The following is an 18,245-nucleotide window of genomic DNA, read 5'->3' as shown; positions in this document are numbered from 1 at the left end:
CTTCAGCTACATAAAACTCACAAGGATTGTGTTAGGTGGCACAAACCTTCATTTTGAAAGTAAGGCCTCATATCAGAATTATCTACGTTTCTAGCAATTGCAGGTCATAATGCCAACCTACAGTCCATGAAGATCTCAGCTAGCCTCCTCTCTTCAGGGCCACAGTTCAATTATAGTTTTTTTGGCCCAGCACATCAGGCAATGATGACATCCAACCAGAACATGTCTCCAAGAGAAACCCCAAGATTACCTCACCAGTCTCAATCTCTCCCCCTCCCATCACAGATAACAAGTTCCCCTGAGAAACTAATTACCAGCTTCCAACTTTGGCCTTGTAGATGATAAGAGATATGCAGGCTGAACAGCCAATTTAAAACACCTGCAAAGTAGTTCAGGCCTGTTACTGGTCACATTAACCCTTCAGAGGAGGATGAGGAGAGAATGCATCATTTCACAAAATCCTGCAATGGAAGCATTCCCCCCCTCCCCTGCCCTTTTGGCATGTTATACCAACAGTTTGAACACAAAATGTTTCCATGAAAAGACCAAAACAAAATATGTTACATTTTAGCTTGCTAAACTGAATTAAAAAAATTCTCAACATTCTTACAACAAACCTTACAACAGTCCATAGCAAAAAAAAGGAGAATTAAAACTATTAACTACCTTCGTAAATTTATCTGTCAAGTTAATACGAAATGTATCCAGATTTTCTGCTCCAATAGGCTTTAATAATCTGCTGTGTATATAAAGACTCTTCTATGAAGTCTCAACTTCAAGACTTTTATTAAAGTACCTTGAGGGTTCAGAATTATTTAGAGATGCTGAAGGGCTGAAGTATATAAAATCTGAACAACACTTTGTCCCTTGACTATATAGACATCTTCCTGCATCAGTCTTTACAAAACAGATTCATTAACCTCTGCTGTATAAAGCTACTTTACAATGTGGATAATACCTTTCTGGAACACAGACCAGAATTTACTAGCTTTCAAATGCACAAGCAGGATTATAATACCCATGCTCTTCCCATTTGGGAGAAGAGGAAATATCTACAGTTTTACCTGCACTTGCCTGAATGGTTTTCATGGCTGGACTGCTAGCAGACTGAATCAGAGGTCTAAGTTCAAACCATGGGGCTGGGATCCTCAAGAGAGTCAGAGTCCCGCCTTCTAGGTCAGAGGTCCACCATTTTTGTATTCCTATAATTTGCAAGGAGTTGCTGCTTGAGAGCATCTACTGAAAGTAAGGCTGCCAACTCCTTACCTCTTTGTACACTCACAGGAGTGTCCACACAAAGGTGAGGTCACTCTGTGCCACATGTTCATTGCAAAGGCAGGGCTTTTCTCTCCTGGTACTTCCTGTCACATGTTTGCAATTATGGGGTACCATGCTGCTACCACCCAAGAGGGTTAAAAACATGAAGTTCCAGGCCTGGGAAGGTTGAAAGGCCACAGTAATAAATCCCTTTCACCAAGATGTATTAACTTTACCAGTGGGAATGCTCTTCTAGTGTCTTCACTGGCTCATTGACATTTCTGGTGTCCCAAAATTTCACTTTGCAGTCATCTCCACAACTAGCCAAATAGTACTGTTTGTTGGGATTAAAATCGAGGTCCCGTACCAGCTGTCCATGAGCGCTTTCTATGCAATATATTTGGCTGTAGGCAGAAGGGGGAGGAAAGTATAAAAATAAATACACAACAAAAAACTAGCCATATTGCTAACAGAAAAACAGAGTCCTGTTTGCACTGCAAATATGTTTGCTTCAGTTCAGGGCCATGTTAGCTCACTGCATTAGCTTTGCTTCTAGCAGATGCCTTTCTGGCTGGATCCATAAAATTACTTCAGCACTGGAATCTCAGTCTTTAAGCAGTTGAATCACTGTTAGTAAATAGATAGGATCTGGAGCACTAAAGTGTATGAGCACTTTTTGATATAATGTGCTTTTAGTTATAACCAACCCAACCCTAATGCTGTACAGGCCACTACCATCACCATGCTCACTTCCATTATAGATAAACACCTGTCCTGCCAGCATACCAGGAGAAACATCTACCCTTTATGCATGCTGGTGTTGTCTTTGAGCAGCTATGTCATGCAGGTAAGGAGCTCAGAAACCAGTATGCCATACAATACAGTGTAGTTCATTTAGGGCACAGTTCTGCTACCATGGATACCAGGCAGATCAGATCTCAGCTACAGATGTCTCAAACTGGCACAGATTCAAGGTGAAGATATCCTTTAATACAAACTTTCCTACTAAGTTAATTCTCCAAGCTATGACATGCAACATAACTACACAGCTTTTAGTCAATCTCAGCTGCTTCTAATACTGGTCTGCTACCTATCTATCTCAGGAGAGATGTAGATATTCCAAAGCAACCACATGTGGATATAGGAAGAAGCCACTGGCTACTACATATTTGGCTCCTCATCCAGATGCAGCAGGAATCCATTGCCAACCCTGCAATCTCCAGCGTCTGCAGGTAAAATGATCAGACAGGAGGTGATGTGAAAGGAAAAGGAAAGGTCCCGTGTGCAAGCACCAGTCATTTCCAACTCTGGGGTGACGTTGCTTTCACAACGTTTTCACGGCAGACTTTTTATGGGGTGCTTTGCCATCGCCTTCCCCAGTCTTTTACACTCCCCCCCCCCCCGCAAGCTGGGTACCCATTTTACTGACCTCAGAAGGATGGAAGGCTGAGTCAACCTTGGGCCGGCTACCTGAATCCAGCTTCTGCCGGAATCGAACTCAGGTCATGAGCAGAGAGTTCAGGCCACAGTACTGCTTGCTTTACCACTCTGTGAAAGACCTCTACCTAAAACCCTGAAGAGCTGCTTCTAGTCTGATTTTCAATAGGCCAAGGGTCTGCTTAATTGTAAGGCAGTGTCATGTCATTCTAGTATATGTACATTTAAGATACCTTAAGTCACAAGCACATACTATGGCTATATGCACCAGGCTGCTATTTTATGAATTTATGTGAAATATTCCAGATGGATATGAAAACAATGCAACCTAGAAAAGTGCAATTGGAACATCAGCTTGAAAGAGTAATACCTCGACCCACATGTAAAAAAGCAGCCACAAGCTTCAGAATTTGAACTAATGAGGCTATAAGCATGAAGATCCCCACCCACAAGAATGAGAGACACCCCCCCACCCATATTATTACTTTGATTTCTAATAGGAAGAATACATAATTGGATTTTTAAGGCATCAGTTGTCTCTGATGACAACTTTCTACATCATTTTCAACTACTGCATTTCTAGATATTTACTGCTGTAAATATTAAACCTAATAATCTAATATCTGAAGCCTAATAATCTTAATGTCAGCAGTGGCTATAGCATTTACACTGCTAACTTTGACTATAGATGATAATTCTGAACTAAGACACAGATTAAGCAGCTAGAAAAGCCAGAAAAGCCAAAGATCTGTTAGGCAGGTTATGTATATTTGTTTAATTAGCATTAGTTTCTATTGTTATGTATATTATATTTAATCAGCGTGAGTTCCTATTATTTTTTCCAGCAAGATGTGAAATGAGTGTGATATCTTTTCTCCAATAAATGGGATTAAATAAGAACTGCAGGGTAAAGGAAAGAAGAGAGAATGGTGTGATGTATCTGCCTTTTCTTCCTGGTCAGAGATACTGGCAGGGGATGGGGCAGTTCACAGGTGCTTGGGTTGAAGCCAAGACCAAGCTTGCATGCTGGCAACAGAACTGTAGTGGCTGAGGCATTTATCACCTCATTTCCCACAAGCCTCTTGCCTCTAGTGACCCTCTCTCTGAAAAATTAGCTTAAATCCTTCCACTACAAGACCATCTCCACTTTCCCTTCATTTGTTCTATGGAAAGGGGACAGCAATTCCACAGCAATAGCACCCCCTGTAGTTGAGTTGCCTGCTCTGTGATGGACCATGGGACTGACAGCATACCCTCACTTTGCATTTCATGATGTTGCCAAATGTGATTTTCTTCACCAATAAGAATTCCTAGTTGTTTAACCACTGGTTATCAGACATGAAGTGTTGGAACGTGTGGGTCTGCTGCACTAATGCCAGCACGAGGCTCCTTTTGCCAGATGAAGGTACGACTGTTAGCAGAACAGATTCATGCGTAAACAGAAGTCTCATTCTACAGAACAGGGTACCAGAGATTTTGGCATCAAGAGTCTCTGTTCTGCAGCCCTGCATTTTGTTTAGCAATTATGATATTAGAGCATTTGATTCTGTGAACTGTAGTACTGGTGTAAGCTCCATCCACTGCTATTAAGATTTTAAATATGAAGGTTTTAAAGACATGTAATTGAATGATGTGGACACAGCTAAAACTACAAGACTTCTGCCCTTCAAATAAGCAAGGTAGCTCCCCTTCTATTCCAACTTTAGAGGTACAGGAGAGAGAAGAGAGGCCAGCCCTGCAGATGTTGCAAGTGCTCTGAAAACACCTGAATCATGTGTAGAAGCTTAGAAACAAATGAATTGTGAGGTGGTTTGTTTGTTTATTGCCAGGTGATGGCTGCCAAAAGCAAGAGAACTCGTTTGCAACCATCCTCAGGCAAGCTAAAAATTATTTCCCCTCTTTCCATCCATTCTTGGGATTCTAGCAGCATGTCAATTGGGGCAGTCCCAGGAGGCCAGCTCTGTCAACCCCAAAGACAGGTAGAGGTGGGAGGGGAACATCTTACTAGTTTCCCATAATGTTTTAGGTTGCCAGAACAATCCCAAGCCTGCTTTACTTGTTTTTAGGCATCTTTGTGGCTCTGACACCTTGTATGGTGAAGCTATCCCCAGCAGGCATGCACTCCTCCTGAATGACGGAGACTAAATTGGTACCCAAGAGGATTCATGGACTCATCTGCCTCTTTCCACCTCAGTGGAATCAGCAGCGCTGCCAAGGTAAGCTGCAAACACTGCTGCTGCCAGAATCTGGCAACCTCCCACTTCCCATCACCATCATGGCTACCATTGCCTATCTGCCCTTCACATAATGGTGCCTTTTATCATTGTCCACCACTTCCTCCTCCTTCTGCTCACCTGCTTCAGCTCCTCCTCTCCTCCTGCTTCTGCCTCACTCTCTTCACTCAGCCCTCCTGTGACTGCTTTCTCCTCAGCCTCTTCCCTCAACCCTCCTGTGATGGTTTTCTCCTCATCCTCTCTGCCGCTCCTTACTCATGTTTGTATGAAGTGACTGGCAAGGGGGACATTAAGTGGAAAAGGCAACTGCTCACAACTGGAAATGCTGCTCACTTTACTCATCTGCTGCCACCCCTCCCCCTGCTATGCTTGTCTACCTCACTGAGTGGGGGAGGCAGGTGGCAGCTCCTCCCCGCCCCCCCCACTGCAACCATTTCTGCCTCAGTGGCAGGGGATGGTGGAGGTGGCTCTTGCTTTTCTTCCCCTCCCCACCTGCCACAAATCAAATTGAGTATTTATATATAAGGCTTGCTAGGAGTTCAAAATGGTGTTCTGTAAAAGCTGTGACTGAATTTCCAGCTTACAGGTTTTCTGAAGCCCCTGATTTTTCTTTTTAAGGTTTTATATTCTTCTGCAAAACTAGAAGTTCCCCTAAGTTTGTGAGCAGCTGTTCCTTCTCTCAACACAGCCCCAATCCACAGATTTAATTATTCACAGGTGGGGCCACATTGAGAATTAGATATATTGACAAGCGGAGGGTCCCACAAGACTTGCAGGAAGGGATTCCATTCTCTTCCTCATTGCTAAGCCTAGAATGACTCCATGTCTTACCACTCATTTTTGAGCCCAGCTGGAGTGGCTCCCAGAGTCTGCAGCCACTGGGCCTGGACCACCTCCCAGAGTCCGCCACTGTCATTTCTGCAGAGGCAAGGTAAGTGCACTGTCTGCACATGTACTTTTATTGAGGAGGTATTAAACATATAGACATAAAGAACAGGCACCCCTTCCTTAATTTGGGATGCTTCATAATCAGTCCACAGCCGTCAGTCCCCAGTTTTCAGCTTCACATCCATTACAACGGACAATTAAAGGACTCTGCATTTTTTCTAGTCATATTTGGCATGAGACCTCAACACTAACATTAACTGAACAGAGGGAGTATGTCTGGTCACTGCTGTTCCTCTGCTTACTCAGGATCAACGGGGGGGGGGGGGGCATAAATCCCTAGCCCACCATCTCCTCTCTGCACTGCAGAATGCCTGGATGTGTGTTTAGGGAGGGAATAACTGAAACCTACTCCAATGCCAACTTTGTTTTTGTGAGCTAGACACCTAAAGCCACAGAGAGAAGCTCCTGCTTTTAAGTGTATTACAATGGTTGAGGGAACAAGGGGCAACAATGGACAAATTGTTTCTGTTTACAGGAAAGAACAAATCAATTTTAACAGAATAAAATACTAGTGTGCTGAGGAGGGGAGCAGATTAATTCATTGTGTTCATACATAAGCCACAATTCCCTTGGTAGTCACAATGTGATCTACTGTCTACTGAAACCACTCCTCCCAAATTTTAAAAAGCCATCTTGCCTAATGCTTGAAATGGAGGGAAGAATCTCCCCCCCACCCCCAAACTCATGCAAAGGCATAGGTCTTTACTTGTAATTTATTAATACAGATTTAGCAAACAGGACTAAAGTTAGGTTATGACATATTTTGGGCAGAAATTATAAAGGGAATGTTACAGAATTGCAAGATGCTATTTTTAATATATATTTCTAACATTTCCTAATTGAATGAATCAGATTTGAAGTATTAAAAGAGCTTAATTGGAAACAAACATATCGCGACACCCATGAGCAATGCTGTAGCCATAAAACTAAATTTAAAGTCATCTCCCCCTTTAAGGCAGCAGCAGTTATTACAAGACATCCGTCTTCTGAGGCTAGTGATAAATTACTATGTGCTAAGGGGATAAGCTGTATCTTAAAAAAGCTTGCACAGACCTCTGTTGTCATGGCAACAGATGCGCACAACATCACTTCTCTGCTTATCAAAATCACAACTGGAGCAGGAAAGAAGTCCTGTGTTTCTTATACTGAAGCATCAGGTTGGTTGGCATTCAAATTGTTGATATGTTAGCGCCCCAATACTAAAAATGTGCCAAACAACCAGCTGTTGATAATTTGGAAACTTCTGGTATATCATCTTCAAAGATACTGTCAAAATCAAACACGGACTGAAAACCCATTCCCGTAAGCTAAAAACTGATATTTGGAAAAGCAATGTCAGATTTTAAACCAGTACAGGATCATTCCACACTGGACTGCACTGCACAGTTGAACAATGCAGTCTAGAAAGATTTAAATGGATTCTCCAGGTCTACTAAAATTAATGACAGCGTTACATGACTACAGGATAACAAATATGTTAGCAGGGGAAAGCTAGAAAGAAGTCACTAAGTGTCAGGCCTTTTTATATCTACTGAACCAACGACAGGCAAGTAAACCAGAGTAACTAGCATCATAATGGCTAGATGGATCAACACTATACTTGTTACCTCATAGTTCGAATGTCCCACCCTCGTATAGCAGTGTCATTGGCTGTTGCAACCTGAGTGCAATTATGGTGGGGACTCCATCGCCCAGAGGTAAATTTTAACTGTCCTTTTCCTTCCAGTGCTGCTGAATTTGACAGCTGTGCATTAAAAAAAAAAGAAACAGAGAGAGAATGAACAGGGGGAAAGGGCACGCAATGTTTTCACAGCTATACAGAATAAAATACTTAACAGGAAACCCCAAGCAGAACAGAGGGAAACTGAAAATCATTCCTGTGTCAGACAGTAATAGCTTGTTGTATAAAATGGATATTTTCTTGTCCACAGGTTACACATGGGGTACTTCTCACAGCAACTGTTTGCAAGTGGGTTTTGCTGTTCTTACACAGTAAAAAAAAAAAAAATCACAAAGCGCATTAGTGTGCGTGTGTGAATGCACCCATTGTCTTACTTTGCACAGTTTCCTTAAGTATGTAAGTGACAGCGGAAAGTACTATCAAGTTGTACCCAGCTTATGGTGACCCTGTAGGGTTTTCAAGGCAACAGACTAACAGAAGTCGTTTGCCATTGCTTGCCTCTGCATAGCAGCCCTGGACTTCCTTGGTGGTCTCCTGTCCAAGTACTAACCAGGGGTGACCCTGCTTTGCTTCTGAGATCTGACAAGATCAGGCTAGCCTAAGCCATCTGCTCAGGGCAGTATGTTTGTAATAAAGGGTAAAACCAGAAATAATATTTTTGGTTTAAAATTGTAGTGAAGTGTTGAGTCCTAGGGGGCACACTCTCAGTTGTGCTTGGAATTAATCCGCACTACTCCTGACCCTGAGCCTACCAGATGTTATATAAATTCTTAGCACAAGACTGGGACAAGCTCACTATGAGAAGTCAGTGAGTGCATCTGCAACTGTTTTGATAATTCTTGTTGGCCAAGGGAGATTGCAGGACATGTCAACGCTCTCTATAGTTTCCCTTCACACAGGGAGGAGAATCCATGACAGGACCTGCTCCTAATCTTACCCATCTGAAAAGAATCAGAGAAGCTGTGCAATGCTTTTTGTCGCTGGTCCAGGTATTCTGCATTTTATATTGTCTATTTTCTATTAATTACAAAATTAATAAGCATAAAGTAGCCAAAACAATGTTATCACTGAGGAGCACCATCAAACATTCTCTTAGTTAAATCAATTCTATTTATACGAATTATATGATCTTTAATAGAAATCTCTTCTAAAGTAGCATTAGGTGGAGCTGGTGGTAACAGCTCCAGCAGCTGGAAAACACCCTTGGGCGACTTAATCACTTTCACACAGATATACCAAGCCATATACAATAAATCAAAGCAGTACACAATTAAAGTTCCTTCATTTCTATTAAGTCCTAAGTCCCATACTTTCCAAAGACAGTTCATAAAAACCTCACTTCATTTGTGGGTCTCGATGTGATAAACAAATCTCTTTAAGCCAAAGATGAATGAGGGGGGTTGGTGCTCCTCAGTGATAACATTGTTTTAGCTATTTTCTGTTAACGGCTTATTCATTTTTTTTCCTGCTACTACCTGCAGGTTCTTGTTTTAATACTGTTTTATTTATTTTGACAATGTTTCAGTTACTTGAAATTGTTTTGATATTTATCTTTGATGTTATTACTTATATAAGTTGTTAGAGGTGCTTCAAACTTGACACTCTGATAAGCAGTGGATAGTAAGGGCCCCAAATTAAACTTGGTCTCCTAAGCGCATCAGGTAGTATGATTCAAACAAAATTGCTCAACTGCACTGGAGGAAATGCAATGACCTTACTATTGGTGCTACATATTCTTGCCTATGTGTTGGCACTCTGCTCCTCTGAAAATGCCAGGGACAACATTTTAGCATTCAATAATCACTTTGTCTAATAACAGGGGATGGATCATGTGCACCACCACTGCAGGGTGCTGGTGGAAGAGACCTGTGAGTACTAAAACAATTATGCTGGAGATTGGGATAGAAATGAGATACAGGCCCCAATGGCAGCCTGGAGCATTTTGCCTTCAGAGAAACTTGCTTAGACATCAAAAAAAACCTCCAAAAATGAGATGTACTTCAATTTCAAAGTATTTCTAGGCATGCACAACTGATCTCTTTTATAATAGTTTATCATCTACCACTTAATATGTCATCCATTTCCCCAGCTTTGGCTCCCTAAAAGGGCTTTTGTGAGATCACCTGTTTTTCCCCTGCATCAGTTTAAATGGGACAGAAAAAACGATTTCTTCATTTTAAGTTAACCAAAAGGTATGCATAGCTTGATTTTATTTTTGTCAGAATTCTGAGCTTTCCTTCATAGGAGAAAAACAATAAATGGTAAAATGTTTAATTGTGCCATGTTTTGAATGCTGCACTTCATGAACACAAAGACATAATTAGGCATTACCAGGATTTCAAAGAACACAAAGAACTCTTTTGGCAGGTGATTAATGGTTTTATAATTGGGGGTGAGGTGGGGATGAGACCAGTTAGAATGGGTGACATAGCACCATAGGGAATCTTTGTCTGGGGCCTATATTCCTCTATGAGGAGAGGGGCAGGAGAAATCATGAGTTCATGGGAGTCTGAACCATATCTAATGTTTCATCAGCGCCTGACATCACATATAACTACATGCTTATGTAATAAACCATATTCTCTCTTGGCTTTAACATTTTTTCGTTTGAGAACTTATTAATGATCCAGTTCCAGTAACCTTTAATGGCATAACTTATTAATGATCTTAAGTACACAATAAAATGAGAACAGAGTCACCCTTAGATGAAAAAGGAGGAGCCAGAAAATTATAGGATTTTTGGTGGGTCATGTTATTTGAGGCAGAACTGCTTAATATGTCATCTATTTCAATGTTCTCAACAGATGACCAAGATCTCAACAGATCTCAAGATAATCAAGATCAGTTCCCCTGGAGAAAATGCCTGTTCTGAAGCTAGGGGCACCAGCCTCCAGAAGGGACCTGGGGATCCCCTGAAATTGCAGCTCAACTCCAGACTACAGAGAGCAATTCCCCCAGAGAAAATGGATGCTTTGTAGGATGGACTCTAGGGCTTTGTAGCCTCTGAGGGGCTTGTCCTTCCCAGTAGGGTTCCAGGTCCAACTCAAGAAATATCTGGGGATTTTGGGGTGGAGCCAGGAGACTTTGGGGGTGGAGCCAGGAGCAAGTGTGTGACAAGCATGATTGAATTCTGAAGGGAGTTCTGGCAATCATATTTAAAGGGACTGCATGCCTTTTAAATGCCTTCCTTCCTTTTAAATGAAGGATAGGGACACCTTCTTTGGGGGCACATAGAATTGGACCCCTGGTCCAATCTTTTTGAAACATGGGGGGTGTTTTGAGGAAAGGCACTGGATGCTATGTTGAAAAATTGGTGTCTCTACCTTAAAAAACAGGGGCTCCCCTCAGAGCCCCAGATACCCATGATCAATTCTCCATTTATCCTATGGGAATCAGTCTCCATAGGGTATAATGCCCAGCAGGCATCCCCCCCCCCTGCTTTCTATGACAATGAAAAATTCTGAAAAATTCCATACAATAACAGATTTGTGAACTGGATACTAAACTAAGCATCCTGAGAATTTCATTTCTCTTTTTTCTCTCTTTAATAACTAATTTCCAGCTTGCATAGCTATGGACAGTCTGCAAGCATATAACACCAAGAGACATTAGAAGCCTGTGGAACAGGAAAGTGGGATACAACAGAATTTCAAGTGGGTGTTTCCTTTACTGTCATCATAGCTCTTCACCTATCTCCATGAGTAACAGAATTATGTAGGGCAAACAAGTGTACACAAATCATTTTCATTTGTATAACTGAAGCACAGCAGAGAATTCACCTTTTCACAGTGTAGAACCTGGATGCGAGTTTTTTTTTTAAAGTGAACATTTCACACAGCTTTATTCATACAAAAATAACTGCTATATTTCAGCAAAGTGAAGGGTTAATTGGGAACAATGTTAATTTAGAGGAATAGTGCAGCAAATGAATGACATAAGGCAATGACGATTTCCTGAAAACAGAATCTAGCAAAAGCAGGCAAGAAAGCCCCAGAACTTAATGTTCAGTAGAAAATCCTTTTTTAAAAAAAAATTAAACAGCATGACTTGTGACAGACTGGAGAACAACCCAAAGGAAATGTTTATATTTGATACAGATTGGAATTAAGGAGAAATATGGCAACTTTGAGATTATGAGCAGAAAGAGTGCCTAGGACAGTGAAAGTCTAATTAACATTCAAAGAACCTTAAAGGCAGGCAAGGCAGAGCAACCCAGGGGAGGCAAGAGGGATGGGAGGAAATGCTAAGTATGTCTGTAAAAACCTGACACTTCAATCAGACAAGAATGTTGATCACAGCATGCAAACAGACGTTACTCTAGAAAAGGAGCTGGCCAACAGTTGGCAAGGGAAAGGGGAAGAAGGAGATTGGACAATTTGAGGTAACACTGGCAATAGATAGAAGGAAGCAAAAAAAGCTCACTGACTATCCAAAGTGTGTGGGGGAAAGTAGAATAAGCCAAGAAAGATGGAGAAAAGTTTCACTCCAAAATTATGAATGTTCTACTGTTCATATGAGCAGGTATAGGTTCTGAAACAATTTATGGATGTAAAAAAAGATGTCCCTTATTCTATAAATACCTGGTAGCTTCCCTTTGAGAATGGAGCAACGCAGTGCTTTTCACAACATTGAACTTGTTAGCAGCTTATCAGTAAAACCAACTGTAAATTGCTATATATCCACCTTACCACAGCTTACCACAGCTTTGCTTGAACTTTCTTGTAAATCCCATAGAAGTAAGTGATTATCCGCCAGAGAAACTAACTTTTTGCCGTCTCCCATTGGCTCCCATAAAACACTGCAAACACACAAATGCAAAAATGTACTTTTGATAGTTTCAAAATGTATGCAATATGCAAGTCACTTTCATTGGGAGCCTTTCATATAACCATAATCTTCAGAACATTGTTTTTAAAAATTACACCCTCATCTCTCCAAGTGGCTTACTGATGGATATCATAATAAAACCAAACTTTAAAAACGCAATAGTAAAAGCGCTGTCACTGAGAAGAAGAGACTGAAATGGACTAATTTGTTATTCTTATTCCATGAATAGTGTAAGTTGGCAAGTGTTAAGGATCAATCCCTCTTCATTATCCCATACAGAAATGATAAAATGAGGCCTCATTTACTCCACTCTATCTGTGTAACCTTTAACTCCTACGTCTCTCCCATTCATCTTTATTTGGTTCTCTTGAGATAAGTTCTTACTATCAAGATTATTTGTCTTAATGATAAATCATAATCAATTGTTGAATAAAGGCTCGCTGGCTTGGTTAATAAACTATTGCATCACTGGCAACACACAACTTGGTATTGCTGGATATCATTTCCAGTCTATGTAAAAAATGAACTGTATTTCCAATAGTATAACCTGGTTTTGGGTGGGGGGGGCACCTTGTTTAGTAAGTGAAACAGCAGCTCTCTATCTACAAAAAAGCATTAAAGGAAATGATGGTTTTTGGTAGACAACCTTGAAAGTGATCAGCTTTCATTCTGAGAAGCAAGGTAAGCACTCTCATCACTTTAAAACACACAGTAAAGATGTTGTATTTTATAAATGTCTGACATATATTGCCCAAGTCAACTGCATTGCTTAGGATACACTGGACACAGATGGAATCTGCAATCATCAGTATATCTGGGAATGTACATATAAAATTAGAAAAACCAAGGGCTGAATTCTAAAAGCTACAAGTACAGTTCTGCTTGCAGAATGGGACACCCCGGCCTCTTCCTTCCCACCCACTCTTCTATAGTTCCCTCTGTTCCATGAAAAGTTCCTATTGCAAGTCAAGAAACACTACAGAATACTACTCAACACACAATGGTGAAGTTGATGAGAGATATGGTGGAAATCAATGACTGATCACAAGTGCACAAGGATGTGCCATGCAAGGTCTATGTATGCATTAGCAAGATAAAGAGGAGTTCCTCAGACTTTGTTTGCTTATTTGATGTAACAATATTACAGATGATTTTTGAAGTCGTTTCCCTGAGTGCTCATTTCCATGATTTTAGATTACGTGCCTTTCATTTAAGATGTGTGAAGAAGAGGATAGTAGTACTGTCCTTAAAGTTTCTAATAGGAAAACATTTCTCTCTCTCGGCTTGACTTTGCGAACGAAGATTTAAGAAGGGTGCAGTAGTCCACGTCTGCTGCAGGCTTGCTGGTGGCTGACAAGACCAATGCGGGACAGGCAGATCCAGCCACAGTGGCTGCAGGGAAAAGTCTGATTTGGGGTTGGTGCTGTAGCAGTGCGATTCTTCCTCAATCTCCTTTTGTCCTCAAGACCAGCTATGCGTGCGTTCTCAAAGGAAGAGACAGCCTGGTGGATGGTGTGCCTCCATGCTTTGCGATCTGAGGCTAGGTCAGACCACTGGTGATGGTTGATGCAACAGGTGCCAAGGGATTTCTTCAAGGAGTCCTTGTACCTCTTCTTTGGTGCCCCTCTATTTCGATGGCCGGTGGAAAGTTCGCCATACAGAGCAATCTTGGGAAGGCGGTGGTTTTCCATCCTAGAAATATGCCCTGCCCAGCGCAGCTGCGTCTTCAACTGCAGTGCTTCGATGCTTGTAACCTCCGCCCTCTTGAGGACTTCAGTGTTGGTCACAAAGTCACTCCAGTGGATGTTGAGGATGGTGCGAAGGCAGCGCTGATGAAAGCGCTCAAGGAGTCACAGGTGATGACAGTATAGAACCCACGATTCGGAGCCGTAGATGAGGGTTGTCATCACAACCGCTTTGTAAACATTGATCTTTGTGCCTTTTTTCAGGTGCTTGTTGCTCCACACTCTTTTGTGCAGTCGGCCAAATGCACGGTTTGCCTTTGCCAGCCTGTTGCTGATCTCATTGTCAAACTTGGCATCTGAGGAGATGATGCACCCCAGGTAGCTGAACTGCTGGACTGTCTTCAGTACTGATTCACCCACAGTGATGCAGGGAGGGTGATAATCTTCCTGGGGTGCAGGCTGGTGGAGAACTTCTGTCTTCTTCAGACTAACTTCTAGGCCGAATAGCTTGGCAGCCTCTGCAAAGCAGGACGTCATATGCTGCAGAGCTGATACCGAGTGGGAGACGAGTGCAGCATCATCAGCAAATAGTAGCTCTCGGATGAGTTTTTCCATTGTCTTGGAGTGGGCCTTTAGTCGCCTCAGGTTGAACAGGCTGCCATCGGTGCGATAGCGAATGTAGACACCATCGTCATCATCTAGATCTACTGCGGCTCTTTGAAGCATCATGCTAAAGAAGATCGTAAAGAGAGTTGGCGCGAGAACGCAGCCTTGCTTTACACCTGTGCCTATTGGGAAGGGCTCCAAGAGGTCGTTGCAGTGTCTGACTTGGCCTCGCTGGTCTTCATGTAGCTGGATGATCATGCTGAGGAACCTCGGGGGACATCCTAAACGTTCCAAGATTTGCCACAGGCCTTTCCTGCTAACAGTATCGAAAGCTTTGGTAAGGTCGACAAAAGTCACATATAGACCCTTGTTCTGTTCCCTGCATTTCTCTTGGAGCTGCCTGAGAACAAATACCATGTCGGTGGTGCTCCTGTTAGCTCTGAAGCCGCACTGACTCTCTGGGAGGAGTTCTTCTGCAATGGTGGGCACCAGTCTGTTCAGGAGTATTCTGGCAAGGATTTTACCTGCGATGGAGAGCAGAGTTATCCCCCGGTAGTTGGAGCAGTCTGACTTTTCTCCTTTGTTCTTGTGTAGAGTGATGATGATTGCATCGCGAAAGTCCTGTGGTAGTTTGCCTTGTTCCCAGCAGGTGACAAGTACTTTGTGAAGTGTGCTATGTAGTACTGTGCCCCTATGCTTCCAGATCTCTGGTGGGATTCCATCAACTCCCGCTGCCTTGCCACTTTTCAGTTGCTTGATGGCTTTAACAGTCTCTTCTAGGGTGGGGATCTCATCCAACTCTGTTTTCACTGGTTGAAGTGGGGTGAGGTGGATTGCTGAATCTTGCTGAACAACTACGCGGTTGGCACTGAAGAGAGCCTGAAAATACTCCGACCACCGGTTCAGTATGGATGCCTTGTCTGTGGGGAGCACTTGGCCGTCTGCACTACGCAAGGGACTCTGAGCCTGATATGATGGGCCATATACTGCCTTCAGGGCTTCGTAGAACCCTCTTAAATCACCAGTGTCTGCACACAGCTGGGTTCTCTCTGCAAGCTTGGTCCACCACTCGTTCTGAATGTCTCGAAGCTTGCTACATGCAGCGCGAAAGATTGCTTTTTTCCCGGGACAGGAGGGCTGAGCAAGATGTGCTTGGTAGGCAGATCTCTTTTTCGCTAGTAATTCTTGGATCTCTTGATTGTTCTCGTCAAACCAGTCCTTGTTTTTCCTTGTGGAGAACCTGAGGACTTCTTCAGAGGTCAACAGGATGGTAGTTTTTAGGTGTTCCCAGAGTGCTTCTGGAGAAGGGTCTGTGGGGCAACTGGGGTCCTCAATTCTTGACTGGAGTTTTGCCTGGAAGGCAGCTTTAACTTCAGCTGACTGAAGGCTGCCAACCTGAAGCTTCCTTCGAGGGATACCTCCTCTCCTGGGTGTGGGTTTAAAGTGAAGACAGAGATTGCAGCGTACAAGACGATGATCCGTATGACATTCCGCACTGGGCATTACTTGGGTGTGTAAGACAACTCGAAGGTCTCTCTGGCGCACCAGAATGTAGTCGATAAGGTGCCAGTGCTTGGACCGTGGGTGCATCCAGGTTGTCTTCAGGCTGTTCTTCTGCTGAAAGATAGTGTTGGTGATGGTGAGCTGGTGCTCCGTGCAGAATTCTAGCAGGAGGCGCCCGTTATCATTGCAGTTGCCAATGCCGTGTTTGCCAAGTACTCCTTTCCAGGCTTCCGAGTCTTTACCTACTCTGGCATTGAAGTCGCCAAGGATGATCACCTTGTCCTCTGTAGGGGTCTTCCGTACGAGGTTGCGTAGATCAGCATAGAACTTGTTCTTTTCTGCAGGATCTGCTTGAAGAGTTGGGGGCATACACACTGAAGAGTGTTGCATGCTGCTTGTTTTGAAGTGGGAGGCACATGGACATGATGCGATCTGAGTGACCTGTTGGCAGGTTTTTGAGTTTGGAGGCAATGGAGTTCCTGACCATGAAGCCAACGCCAGAAAGGCGGCTCTCAGCCTTTGACTTACCTGACCAGTAGAGGGTATAGCCAGCACCATGTTCTTGAAGACTACCTTCCTCAGGGAAACGGACCTCACTGAGAGCTGCTATGTCAATATTCAACCTGAGAAGTTCGTGGCCAACTAGAGCAGAGCGTCGTTCAGGGCGACCACTGCCTACTGCGTCAAGCATGGTTCTGATGTTCCAACACGCAAGCTTAAGTCTTTGCACACTTTGTGAGGCAGGTGCATGCCTTTTCTTTGTTGTTATTTTTTGACCGCAAGTAAGGATGCCCGTTGACCGCGGCTAGCCAACTGGGGTGGGGGAGACGAGCTTTGTTTAGGCCACCTTTTCTAGGCCCCTCTCCATGTGGAGCAAGCAGTGCTGTCCCTAAATAAGGCTGCTTGGTCATTCAGGGTGCTGCCGAAAGATGCTTTCGTCTCCGGGTCAACATCAGGCGACCAATACCCTGAACCGCCTACATGCAGGAAAACGTTACATTTCAAAAAACCCTCCTCTGGGCTAGAAGAAAAAGGGGTTACAAAACTAATTTTAGTGACGTCCCATCACATTTTCATGGCAGACTTTTTACGCGGTGGTTTGCCATTGCCTTCCCCAGTCATCTATACTTTCCCCCCAGCAAGCTGGATACTCATTTTACGAACCTCGGAGGCTGAGTCACCCTTGAACTGGTTACCTGAGCCCAGCTTTCGCCAGGATTGAACTCCGGTTGTGAGCAGAGAACTTGGACTGCAGTACTGCAGCTTTACCACTCTGTGCCACGGGGCTCCTACAAAACTAACAGAAGTGGCTAATTAGAGATAAGTATTAAAAGATCCAGGAATATTCAGTGTGTCCTTGGACATTTTACTTTACTGGTAATTTATTTTATTGGATCTTATAGTTCATTCTTTTATAGATGCAACTGTAGTAATTTTTCAAGATTTATGGTGAAAATGAAGGTTACTGTTCTTTTTTTAACATATAAAATATTTCACTTATAGTACAATTGGTCAGGCTTGCAAATTACAGTAGACTAATGATAGAGACCAATGCCTATAATATACACATCAGCTAAATGCTAAGCATTTCAGAGCTTTGTTTTCAAGCTAAAAAATATACTCCTCCCTATTTGAGTGCAATCTTTTAATCTGTTTTTATGAAAATTCTATATATTCACATGGTTCATTGATAGGACACTCATTAAAAAATAATAAAGTCTTGCATCGAGTTGGCAAAACAATCAACCTTTTGATGACTAGCTAACAAAAAGTTAAATTCCCATTTTTATTGAAAAAGTTCAAGTACTATTTACATGGTGTCATTTTTTACAATCTTGCTTTCCACAAGCACACACTCAAAGCCATAAATGCTCAAATTGCCAACAAAGTGGGCATGACATTCCTTTAAGGATCTAACTGTCTGCCCAAGTATCAGGAAGAGTCAGGATGAACTATGCAATGAAGCCAGAAAGACATTAGCTCCATGCTAATCAGGGTCCCACATGGGTATTCAGCTCTCAAACATGAAATGGGTTAAAGGACTTTCATGTGGCTGGAGTAGGAAGG

At 42.7% G+C, this 18,245-nt stretch overlaps 1 protein-coding gene across 2 annotated transcripts in view; it reads right to left on the bottom strand.

The window, feature by feature from the left end:
- EIPR1 (EARP complex and GARP complex interacting protein 1) overlaps positions 1 to 18,245 on the bottom strand; it is a 91,467-nt gene that overhangs the window by 14,359 nt on the left and 58,863 nt on the right. For both annotated transcript variants that reach the window (XM_060234414.1, XM_060234425.1), the window contains 3 exons: positions 12,256 to 12,355; positions 7,484 to 7,620; positions 1,494 to 1,661 (listed from right to left, as the gene is read on the bottom strand). In XM_060234414.1, the coding sequence (XP_060090397.1) occupies positions 1,494 to 1,661; positions 7,484 to 7,620; positions 12,256 to 12,355 (405 nt within the window). The remainder of the gene's footprint in view (positions 1 to 1,493; positions 1,662 to 7,483; positions 7,621 to 12,255; positions 12,356 to 18,245) is intronic.

The sequence above is a fragment of the Heteronotia binoei genome, chromosome 1, assembly GCF_032191835.1.
Source record: "Heteronotia binoei isolate CCM8104 ecotype False Entrance Well chromosome 1, APGP_CSIRO_Hbin_v1, whole genome shotgun sequence".
Classification (NCBI taxonomy): domain Eukaryota; kingdom Metazoa; phylum Chordata; class Lepidosauria; order Squamata; family Gekkonidae; genus Heteronotia; species Heteronotia binoei.
The sequence above is the reverse complement of the archived record's forward strand: the minus strand, read 5'-3'. Positions and strand labels throughout refer to the sequence as shown.